At 46.3% G+C, this 12516-nt stretch overlaps 1 protein-coding gene across 2 annotated transcripts in view; it reads right to left on the reverse strand.

The window, feature by feature from the left end:
• Positions 1–12516, reverse strand: part of col27a1b (collagen, type XXVII, alpha 1b) — a 598999-nt gene that overhangs the window by 240528 nt on the left and 345955 nt on the right. For both annotated transcript variants that reach the window (XM_041193458.1, XM_041193459.1), the window contains exons 24-25: positions 8224–8268; positions 1887–1940 (exon numbers count right to left, since the gene is read on the reverse strand). In XM_041193458.1, the coding sequence (XP_041049392.1) occupies positions 1887–1940; positions 8224–8268 (99 nt within the window). The remainder of the gene's footprint in view (positions 1–1886; positions 1941–8223; positions 8269–12516) is intronic.

The following is a 12516-nucleotide window of genomic DNA, read 5'->3' on the forward strand; positions in this document are numbered from 1 at the left end:
GCACTTAGAGATGGTCACCGCTGAGACACACGGGAGACCTCAAGAGCTGCAACAGTTAAGTTTAAATAAAATACAAAACTTCAGATGGCCGAGGGATGAAGGGGAAACTCCTGTGCGAGGGTGGGGAATTATTGGGGATGCAGGGAATGCCTTTCCTGCTATGTTGCTCCCGGCTTCAATAAGCCCACTCTGGGGCTGGTGCGTGGAGACCACCTCCATGAAGCCGATGTCTTCCCCCTGCATTGGGTGGGGGTGGGGTGGCGTTGGCACTCTGCCATCAGCAAAATGTCAGGAGTCTGGCAAAATGGCCCTGAACAGCACCTTTAATTGTGCTAATTGGCTGGCTGCAACCTTGGCAAGGGCAGCTGCTTGACTTCTGGTCCCACTGCTGGGAAAATGCCTTGGTGGCTGGGCCTCAGCGGGGAGCTGTCCTGGTATAGTGGCCCACATCCTCCCTGTAAACTCTGTTTCTCTCTCCACAGAAATGGGCTTACTTATATTGTCCTGACAGGGATTGAGAGAAGTAATCCAGCTGTATTAGTATAAAGACACAGTGTTCACCAGACCCGCTGAGTAGTTCCAGTATTTTCTGTCCTTATGTCAGATTTCCAGAATCTGCAAGATTTTACTTCTGTAATTTGGTAATTTGCAGACAAGTTCATGGGGAAAGATCCGAGTTCCCCTATATCCTCGAGGAAGGGATAGGGCCATTCTTCATGGGTGTGGCCTGTATTCGACTCCAGCCTCACAATGCATCTAAACATCTCCAGGGAGCCCAGGATTGGTAATACATACTGCCTCACTAGTAAGCATCACAGATAGTGCAGCACTCCCTCAGTACTGCACAGGAGTGTCAGCTTTGATTTTTGAGCTTAATCTCTGGGAGTTGAATGCATGACCTTTGGACTCAGGCGAGAGTGGTACCCAATGAGTTACAACTGACACCACAAGAAAAGGGCATGATCCCAGATGTACTCTACACTAGGAAGATTAGGAAAAAAATTGTCCATCCCAACATGGAGGCTTGATAAACATTTGAGAGAGAAAGAAAAAGAAAGATATATTGATGGGATTGGGTGAAGAAGGATGGGAGGAGGCTCATGTGGAGCATAAACAATGGCATGGACCAGTTGGGCTGAAAGGTCTGTTTCCCTGTTCTAAATACTATCGAGTAACACTACATAAAACCCAATTTTTAAAATGTGTCTGTAAATTGGATTTTCTTTTACTTTATTTTTGTCTGTCAGTTCCTCACTTTGGTGGCTACAGCCACCATTTCTAACCATTCTTTACACTAATATGTCTGGATTACATCTCTCAATCCAATACAAGTAAACCCATTTCTAACCTTCAACCTCCCCCATTAACTTTTACCAAATCATTCTGTGCTCAGAAGCCATGAAGATGGGTTGAGTCACTTCAGATTTGAGGATAAAACTTCTATAACCATTCCATTTTTAAAAAAAAAAATTGTTCATGGGATGTGTTGCCCATCCACAATTGCCCTTGAGGGTAGTCTGGAGTCACACATAGGCAGGTGTTTACAACAATCATGACTAAGACTTTCATTCAATCAATTCCACCATGGTAGGATTTGAACACATGCCTCTAGAATATTGGCCTAGACCTCTAGGTTACTAACCCAGCAACATTACCACTAGGCCACTGCCTTCCAAGTGGAAGAGACAGGGGGCTATCTTGTTGGTAAAGCTGACTAATCGGCTGGCATTAGACTATGACACTCAGGTATGCCACCAGGTTAGACTGCACTGTGTTCCCACCACCTTTGTTCAAACGATACTTATGAATACACTGTCATTGAAGTGTAATTTAAATTCCAAATAACTCGCTTTAAACACAAATTGTTGGCTGTAAATTTAATGTACCTTTTCCCCAACTTTCCCGAGTTCTCCAATTGGTCCCATGAATCCTGGCTCCCCCTAGTAAAGGAAAACAAACAGAAAAGTTGTTTCATTTCACAGGGAACAATCAAGGTTTGCAGTGTATTCAGTTCCCTACCATTTCACCACTCTAGCCAGGGATTCAGTCAAAACAATGATTGCACAAATTGTAAGCAGAAGGTGTGCTTCCACGTAACTTTTAAGCACATAAGAACATAAGGAATAGGAGCAGTAGTAGGCCATTTGGCCTTTTGAACCTGCTCAACCATTCAAAATTATGGCTGGTCTTTTATCACTTTGCTGCACTCTCCTCATATTCCTTAATTTGCATGGTACCCAAAAACCTATCGACCTCTCTTTTGAATATGCTCAATAGCTGAGCATCCATTGCTCTCTCGGCAGTAGAGAATTCCATTGATTCACAATCCTTTGAGTGAAGAAATTTCTCCTTATCTCAGTCCTAAATGGCTGACCCTGTATTCTGAGACTGTGATCCTGTGTTCTAGATTTCCCAGCCAGAGGGAAACATTTCCTTAATATCTGCCTGTCGAGCCCCTTAAGAATCGTATATGTTTGGTTTGGATAACCTCTCATTCTTCTAAACTCTAGGGAATAAAGGCCTAGTCTACTCAATCTCTCCTTCTGTCCTCATGGGACAATCCCCTCATCCCAATAATCAGTCTCTCCTTTCTATGGGTTCAAATGTATTTCCTGCTTTACAGATTGATCGGTGGGGGGGGGTTACAGGTCACACTGGGGCAGAAACTGCCATTACCTTAAAATATGTGATGCATCTTCAAAGTAGACTGGTGGAGGTTGTAGAAAACCAAAAGCGTGCTGGAGAGATCTGAACCTAAGTCACCAGTGGGAATCCTGTGATTCCTGCCAATTTTTCTATTCATTCATAGGATGTGGGTGTCGCTGGTTAGGCCAGCATTTCTTGCCCATTCTTAATTACCCTTGAGAAGTTGGTGGTGAACCATCCCCTTGAACCGCTGCAGTCCATGTGGTGTAGGTACATCCACAGTGCTGTTAGGAAGGGAGTTCCAGGATTTTGACCCAGCGACAATGAAGAAACGGCAATATATTTCCAAGTTAGGATGGTGTGTGGCTTGGAGGGGAGCCTGCAGGGGGTGGTGTTTCAGTGCATCCTCTGCCCTTGTTCTTCTAGATGGTAGTGGTCATGGGTTCAGAAGGTCCGTCAAAGGAGCCTTGGTGAGTTGCTGCATTGTATCTTGTGGGTGGTACACACCATTGGCACTGTGCACCAGTGGTGGAGGGAGTGAACGTTTATGATGGTGGATAGGGTGCCAATCAAGTGGGCTGTTCTGGATGGTGTTGAGCTTCCTGAGTGCGGTTGAAGCTGCACTCATCCAGACAAGTGGGGAGTATTCCATCGCAGACCTGACTTGTGCCTTGTAGATGGTGGACAGGCTTTGGGGAGTCAGGAGGTGAGTTACCTGTCACAGAAATCCCAATTCTTAACCTGGTCTTGTATGACTGGTCCAGTTAATTTAATAGGGTAACCCTCAGCATATTGATGATACTATATCGATTTCAACAGAGATTAAAATTGAGCAGTGTAGGAAAGCAGACTTACACAGATCCAGTCAGTTTTCTGACAGAAAGGTTAGACTAAAATTGGCTCCTTTGTGTCATCCTGGGCTGTGTAATTTTTTAAGATTCAACTCAAAAGTGTCAGGGGACCAGCAGTCATAAGTTGCCTAGTGATCAGACCCTTGCATAAGTGGATTGTAAAGATAAAATAAAATCTTTCCATAGCTGCAAGAGTGTGGGCTGCACAATGCAACATTTTCCTGAGATATTATCAAAGATCAACAGGCCAAAGACTTGGCTACAATAATTAAGATCGACTGTGACAATAGCAGTGATGACAGCTATTTCCTTGCTCCCTTCAGACACTGTACTGATTATCACTCAAGGTGGAAGTAATGATTCTAAAAAAAGCTGACAGATTTTTGAAAGTCAGGCTGTTACTCACAGATCGTTAACTGTGCTGATCAGGAGGGAATTCATCCTCATTTTACTGAAGGATTTTTTTTTTAATGAAGCAAGAACTGACAGCTCTTGCCTTTCTTATCTACATTCACCTGGGAAATGAGGACGATGGGGTTTCAGAGAATATTACTGCTAAAAATGCACAGGAAAATCATTCCCAGCGCGTTTACTTCCCTGGGAATGAAGGCTGACATCGCACAGATGTTTCTGTTTGGTGGATTCAGAATTCTGCAACACAAGAGCTTCTTCCATATTGTTGCCCACTTTAATGGTAATTCAGATGGGATGGCAACAACCCATTGATTCAGAATTACAATTCCCATCGAACTCCCTCATCGTAGTTGTACAACTTGCCATAAGCTTGTCCACCATCCGCAAGGCACAATTCAGGAGTGTGATGGAATACTCCCCACTTGCCTGGATGAGTGCAGCTCCAACAACACTCAAGATGCTCAACACCATCCAAGACAAAGCAGCGCATTTGATTAGCACCACATCCATCACCTTCAACATCACTCCCTCCACCACCAATGCACAGTGACAGTAATGTGTACCATCTACAAGATGCACTGCAGCAACTCACCAAGCCTCCTTAGACAGCAGCTTCCAAACCCGTGACCTCCATCACATAGAAGCGCAAGGGCAGCAGATGCATGGGAACATCACCATCTGCAAGTTCCCCTCCAAATCACACACCACATGGCTCAGAAATATATTGGTGTTCCTTCAATGTCACTGGATCAAAATCCTGGGACTCCCTTCCTAACAGCACTATGGGTGTACCTACACTATAGACATAGAAACATAGAAAATGGGAGCAGGAGTAGGTAATTCAGCCCTTTGAGCCTGCTCCGCCATTCAATATGATCATGGCTGATCCTCTATCTCAACGCCATACTCCCGTGCTCTCCCCATACTCCTTGATGCCTTCAGAGTCTAGAATTCTACGAGTTTCTTCTTAAATACATTCAGTGGCTTGACCTCCACAGCTTCCAAACCCATGGCCACTACCATCTAGAAGGACAAGGGCAGCAGATAGATGGGAACACTACCACCTTGAAGGTCCCCTCCTAGTCACTCAACATCCTAACTTGGAAATATATCGCCATTTCTTCACTGTCGCTGGATCAAAATCCTGGAACTCCCTTCCTAACAGCACTGTGAATGTACCTACGCCACATGGACTGCAGTGGTTCAAGAAAGCTGCTCACCACCACCTTCTCAAGGGCAATGAGAGATGGGCAATAAATGTTGGCCCAGCCAGCGAAGCCCACATCCCATGGGTGAATAAAAAAAAAGCTCCCTATGGTAGAAAATTCCACAGGTTCACTTCCCCCCTACTTTATTTTTATTCATTTATGGTACATGGGCATTGCTGGCTAGGCCAGCATTTATTGCCCATCCCTAATTGTGCTTGAGAAGGTGGTGGTGAGCTGCCTTCTTGAACCGCTGCAGTCTATGTGGTGTAGGTATATCCACAGTGCTGTTAGGGAGGTAGTTCCAGGATTTTGACCCAGCGACAGTGAAGGAACGGCGATATATTTCCAAGTCAAGATGGTGAGTGGGTTTGGAGGGGAACTTCCAGGCGGTGGTGTTCCCATTTATCTGCTGCCCTTGTCCTTCTAGATGGTAGTGGTCGTGGGTTTGGAAGGCGCCACCTAAGGAACGTTGGTAGATTTCTGCAGTGCATCTTGTAGATGGTACACACTGCTGCTACTGTGCGCCGGTGCTGGAGGGAGTGAATGTTTGTGGATGGGGTGCTAATCAAGTGGGCTGCTTTGTCCTGGATGGTGCCAAGCTTCTCCTCATCTCAGTCCTAAATGGTCTACCACGTATCCTGAGACTGTGGCCTCTTGTTCTAGACCCCACCAGCCAGAGGAAACATCTTCCCTGCGTCCAGCTGATCCAGCCCTGTCAAAATTTTATACGTTTCAATGAGATCCGCACACATTCTTCTAAACTGCAGTTAATACAGGCCTATTCGACCCAATCTCTCCTCATACGACAATCCTGCCTTCCCAGGAATCAGTCTGGTGATCTTTCACTGCACTCCCTCTATGGCACGTATATCCCTTCTTAGGTAAGGAGACCAAAACTGCACACATTGCTCCAGGTGAGGTCTCACCAAGGCCCTGTATAGCTGCAGTAAGACGTTCTTGTTCCTGTACTCAAGTCCTCCCACAATGAAGGCCAACATACCATTTGCCTTCTTAACTGCTCGCTGCACCTGCATGCTAGCTTTCAGTGATGGTGTACAAGGACACCCAGGTCCCTTTGTACATCAACATTTCCCAATCTATCACCATTTAAATAATACGCTGCCATTCTGTTGTTTCACCGAAGTGGATAACTTCACAGTTATCCAAGCTATACACTATACTGCATCTTCCATGTATTTGCCCACCCACTCAATCTGTCTACATCGGCTTGAAGCCTCTTAATATCCTCCTCACCACGCACATTACCACCAAGTTTTGTGTCATCAGCAAATTTCGAAATATTACATTTGGTTCCATCATCCAAATCATTGATATAAATTATGAATAGCTGGGGCACAAGCACAGATACCTGCAGTACCACACTAGTCACCACCTGCCATTTCGAAAAAGACCCATTTATTCTTACTCTCTCTTTCCTGTCTGCTAACCAATTCTCAATCCATGCCAATATATTACCTCCAATCCCATGAGCTTTAATTTTACATACCAACCTCTAATGTGGGACTTTATCAAAACCTTTCTGAAAATCAAAATACATCACATCCACTGGTTCTCTGTTTTCTAATCTGCTAGTTAAGGCCTAAAAAACTCCAGTGGGTTTGTCAAACATGATTTCCCTTGCATAAATTCACGTTGAATTTGTCTAATCCTGTTGATCTTTTCTAAGTGTCCTGTTATCACATCCTTTATAATAGGTTCCAGCATTTTCCCTACTACTGATGTTAGGCTAACATCTGTTTTTTTCCCTTTATTCTCCCTCCCTCCTTTTTTTAAATAGTGGGGTTACATTTGTCACCCTTCAATGTGCCGGGACTGTTCCAGAATCACCAGATGGACTTCAGCAGTTCAAGAAGGCAACTCACCATCACCTTCTCAAGAGCAATGAGGGATGGGCAATAAATGCTGGCCTAGCCAGTGATGTCTATGAAAGAATAAAAAAAAATCCATTTGGCCCATCAAGTCTGAGCCAGCTGTTTCATTGGGAGCTCAGATAGTCCCACTCCCCTTGCTCTTTCTATATATCCTCACAACTGTTTTCTCCTCACAAACAAGGAAACACCTTTGAACCTATCTAGCTTATTGTTTAGATCCATGCACATTACCAAACTGGACCATTTTCCTGTCCCTCAGGCCTCAGTGCAGCCTGAATCCCCAGACTCAACACCGAATCAGAATTTATCCATTCTTTTTCATATGCTTGGAACCACGATTGTAGTTACTGCAATGATGTCGTAATTTAACAGATCAAAGCTATAGTTGCTGAGGTTGCCTTGGCATCCTCCACCTGAGAGCCTTAGGGTAGTAAGCACGTGGTTTAGACAGCGAGCAGGCAACTGGTTGCCAGGTATTTGCCAATGTAGGATCAGTTAGACATTACCTTTGAGCAGGGACAATTCTCCCTTGCAATCTCCCCATGCAAATGTAGGTGCCTGGCCTCAGCTCAGCACCTTCCCTTAGCAAAATACATTTTTATACTATGCTGATGCATGTCGATACACCCACATGTTATAGCAACATGTCCAAAAAATTATTCCACTTGCAATCATGTCCCAGTCCTAGTCTGCTCGTTACCTCTGAAATATATTTAATAACTTCAATTACCGAAGCATGCATAGTGGAAAAAAAAGCACACAATGATCAGGACGCTTGTGAAAACTTTCCAGACACAAGCTGATCTGGAAATAAGACATTCTACAGAGCTTGACTAACAATGGCCAATTTCCCAACTGTGCTGTATAGTTGACTCTGGAGTGAACTGTAATTTTCATAGTATTCCAATGTACCAAATTGTTCACTTTCTGTCTCATTAGAATGAACTTGTGATACAAACATAATACTCAATCCTTATTTGAGTATCAAATATCCCCCAACAATCTGTATTTTTAATTGGTTAGCACATTAAGTGTTGCCACTTCATAGCATTTTAACCATCTTCTGTGTACTAAGACACATAAAAGTTCAAATTGTGGTTTTATCAGGTCAAAACTGGTAACTTTTAGATACAAATGAGTTACAGATTAACCAGAGTTCAGCACAATATAAATCAGTTCTGCTCATACAATGAGAAATGAGGTAACAGTTACCTGTTCTCCAACCTTCCCCACCTTTCCAGAATCGCCAGGTTCACCCTAGGTGGTGGTGGGGGTGGTGGGGGGGGGGAAACAGGGGTTGGGGGGTGGGGGGTAAGAGAACAAAGAAAATCTTAGCATGCGCAGTTTCTGAGTAAAAACATGTTTCAAGAGCCTGCAAGTTGTTTTGAAATGTTATTTAATTTCCCTAGACATTTTACTGCAGAAGAAAATTGGTTTCTTTGCACAATTCAATCTATAGATGGGAAACACACTTCCAGAGCCAGTGGGGGGCTGAATAAATCTTTTCTCGAGTTGACATATCTGCAATGACTTATTTGAGAGAACTGTTAATGTCATACATAAGGTCATAAAGAATTGGCCTTTGGCTTCACACAAGCACAATCCCTGTTGTCTCCTTCAACAACATTAAAACATTAAGAGCAGGACTGGTTAGGACTGGGGGACACAGTGGCCACGTAGCACCTCTTTCTGTGCAATGGGTGCTGTTTTGATGCCAAAGTGGCACCCGCACTGCGTGTACAGACTTCCGTCACGGCACGTATCAGACGTCATTTTGGTGAGGGTGGTAGCGCGGGTGTTATGAGTGTGTGCTGGAAGTACACTGTATACAGGCAGATCGTGACATCAGTCAGAGTGTCACGATAATTTGATGCCAGCCCTGCCGTTTTCGACCACGCTACTCCAACTATCGGTCTCTCAAGCACGCACAGCTCGACATGCATTCAGAAGCAGGAAGATCCCCTCCCACCAGCACTATTTAATAGGATCATCATCTACTTTCAGGTTAAATGCTGATTGATTTCTGTTGGCTCCGTCTGCATTTGTTGAAATGCTGTTAGTTTTCTACTGCTGTTTAAAGTCGTTAAGGTCAACTGGGAGAGGTGCTGCGCGTGACGAAGGACTTGATTCTGACTTCAAGGGTTCTGGTCAGACCATTTGCTCCCAGTCATGGGTGCTTCTCTTACCAACCCACCTGCAGCATGACAGGGAGGTGAACAGAGGCAGCACAGAAGGAGACAATCTGCTCGAAGAGGGAGGAGGAGGAAGGGGACAATGGCTCTTGATGGGAGGCCTTATCCATCTACTCTTCAGGGAGGATTTCTTGTCACTCCACCTAAGACAGGAGCAGTTGTGTGTGTTGACTTTGTTTTACAAAGGAGCTGCTCGTGAAAATTTGTGGACTCAGAGCAGGGCAAGGATGGCACTATCAATGACTGTGAAGGTGACTCTGGCCCTGAATATCTTCACGTAAGGATCCTTCCAGGCTGAATTTCTTCACGTAAGGATCCTTCCAGGCTGGCACGGTGATATCTCACCGCTACGTAATGGAGGTAACTGATGCTGTTCATGTCAGGACAGGGGACTACATTGTATTCTCTCTGAACAGAGAGAAGCAGGTGAAGTATGCACATGGCTTTGGCAGGATAGAGGGCTTTCCCATGGCATCAGGTGCCATGGACTGCACCCACATGGCTTTGTGGGTGCTGCATCTAAATGCAACTGCAATAGCTTCCACCCCCTATGTATGCAGTTGGTATGCAACAACACTCATCACATCATGCAGGTCAATGCCCACATTCCTGGCACATTAAACCAGAGGGTGGTTGCAGGGTGACAAGGGCTATCCATTGACCACTTGGCATAAACCCACCACACGTGGCCAGCATGCATATAATGAGAGCCAGGCTGCCATAGGGCAGACCACTGAGGTAAAGGTTCTGCTGCCTGGACCATCCTTGAGGAGCTCTGCAGGATTCAACGGGATGTGAGTCACGATTCATTATGGTCTGCTGTATTGTGCCCAATTTAGCCAATATGAGGGCATGACCCTTGCCATGAGGGATACGGTAAGCAGCTGAGGAGGGAGGGTGGGAGAAGGTAGTTGACACTTACTCTTTCTAATGGGCTGTCTGATCAAATTCTACTTCCAGTGAATGCAACCCCAAATCCCCATTCTACACACCTTACCTTCCAGCTGTCACTGACATCACAGTGTCCTCTTAGCTACAATGTGAAAATAAAAGCCACCACGAAATAACCATTCCAAACCAACCTCAGCAAACATCCAATCTTTCATACTAAAGTCAACTAATCATCCTTTCGCCTTCCCTTGGTGCCTGTCTTGTGCGTGCCTTTACCTGTCCTGGTGATCCTAGGCAGTGCGACCCCACTGCCTGCAGCATGGTGAAGGTTGCTTTCATGGGGGAGACTGTAGGTGCCCTTGCAGGACTCTTCTCACTAGCTCTAGGCCTAGAAGGCCTCGCTTTGGATGGTACCACCTTGTCATGGGTAATCAGGCTGGCAGGCTGACAGCAAGAGCCGTGGTGAGTTGGCAGTGATGGGAGAAGGTATCATCCTGACAGAGGGCAACAGGTTTGCACTCCACAAAGCCACAGCCACTCCCCTGGCACCACAGGAATCCATGCAATCTACTGGAGGACAGATTGTGGCACTGCTCTGGTACTCTCAAGCCCCGTTGAGCGCTGGTAACCACAGATGGCAGCAAGCTGAGGTTACATGACCTCGGCCTGTGCTTCCTGTGCTGCACTCAAAAGTTTGGCTGGCTTCTGCTTGTGCTGCAATGAAAGCTGAGACATCGGCCACCCTGACGTTGCCCCGTGGTTGGCTCGGTGAGTGTTCTCACGGAGTGGGCCACCGATGCCACACTGGAACGGACAGGCTCCGAACTCTGCACAAAACCCTGTGCCAAGCTGGTGTCAGAGTCCTCCATGCTGCTTGACAGTGACAGCAGTCTTTTGGTTAATGCATCAAGCATTTAATTGAGCATGCCTGTTACTTTTTCACCATCTGTTTGAATGCCATCCCATTGAAGTGCTCATCCCTGACCACTGGAGGGGAGACCTCACCCTCCAGGGAGCTGGCACCTGTGTGACCTTTACCCCACTCCTGGCTGTTACTGACTTGTAGCTGGTAACTCATCATGTGCAGGCCTCATCTCTATGCTACCCTCTAAAGAATGTATGGCGGTAGAATCTGGTGCCTGTGAGCGTGGGATTGAGTGATGGTGTTGTGTCCTGCTCCTCTGGGACTTCACTCTGTTGCACCACGGCCTGGCCAGGCGACAGTTCTTGGGTATCTGAGAGGAGAAAGGCACAGAAAGGCACAGTTGCAGTGAGGGGAGGGAGGGGGGAAGCAAGAGCTGCATGCTTACACTATCTGAAGCTTGTAGGTCAGAAAAGGCTGTGGGATGGTGTTGGGGTTCGCGGGGGGGGGTAGGGGGGGGGGGGTGGTGGTGGTGGTGGCAATGAGTGTGAGAAGGTGGATTGGGTAGGGACATATTGTTATCTTATGTGGTTTCAGCCCCACTGCTGACTATTTCCTAAATCATGGCTCCTCCAGTGATTGTCAGCGCCACCTCCTCCATGGAGATGAGGGCATGCAGCCATGCCAGCCCGCAGCCAGTTAGATGTGGCACTCTGCTCTCTGCTCTGCAAGAGAGAAGGAAGTGTCTCAGTGGGTGTGCAATATGCTTGGGTGATGTGCCTGTCATAGTTGAACAGCTGGCAGTGTGTGAAATCTGTGAGAATTGGGTGTGAGACTTGCAGCAGTGAGGGTGAGGTGAGGCTTTGAAGGTTAGTTATGAATCATGATTGACAGAGAATGTTGGTGGGTAACTGAAGATGGGTGGGGAGGGTGGTGAATGAAGCAGTGTTTGAGGCTGTTATTTAATATGGCTTTTGAAGATGCATCTACTGACCTTGATCACTTGTGTGAGATCATTAAACTTCTTCCTGCACTGCGTCCAGGTTCTCAGGGCTACAATTCTGGCATTGAAAACGATGGTTATCTGCTCCCACTACCTTCTCAGTGTCTCTCTGGAGGGCCTTCTGGCCACCTGTGGGGAGGTGATCTCTCTCCTACTGTCCACCTCCTGCACTGAGGCCTCCAGTGCTGCGTCAGAGAACCTTGGAGTCTCTGCCCCTCTTGTGCCATTTCACTCTACTTCCTGCTCAGAACGTCCTCTGCAACCAGTTCCAGCACCTCCAGCAGCCAGAATGCAGCTCTCCTTTAAGGGGTGCAGGCTAGCTTTAAGTCTTGATAGCCTTGCATTGACTTGGGGGCCCCCCCTGCTGAGGGGTGCAGCCACTCGGCAGAGTGTTTACCACTGGGCTGCACGTAATATTATTTAAATTAGCAGGCAGCACAATGTTTGTGTGTTGCTGACATTGGAACGAGTGGGCATGAGTTAATGGGCATCACCATTCCCGCACCCATTTTCCGGCTTATCCAATTACTCCCACAGAAATCTCACAAGGCCGCAAA

Source organism: Carcharodon carcharias, chromosome 8 (genome assembly GCF_017639515.1).
Source record: "Carcharodon carcharias isolate sCarCar2 chromosome 8, sCarCar2.pri, whole genome shotgun sequence".
Lineage (NCBI taxonomy): Eukaryota > Metazoa > Chordata > Chondrichthyes > Lamniformes > Lamnidae > Carcharodon > Carcharodon carcharias.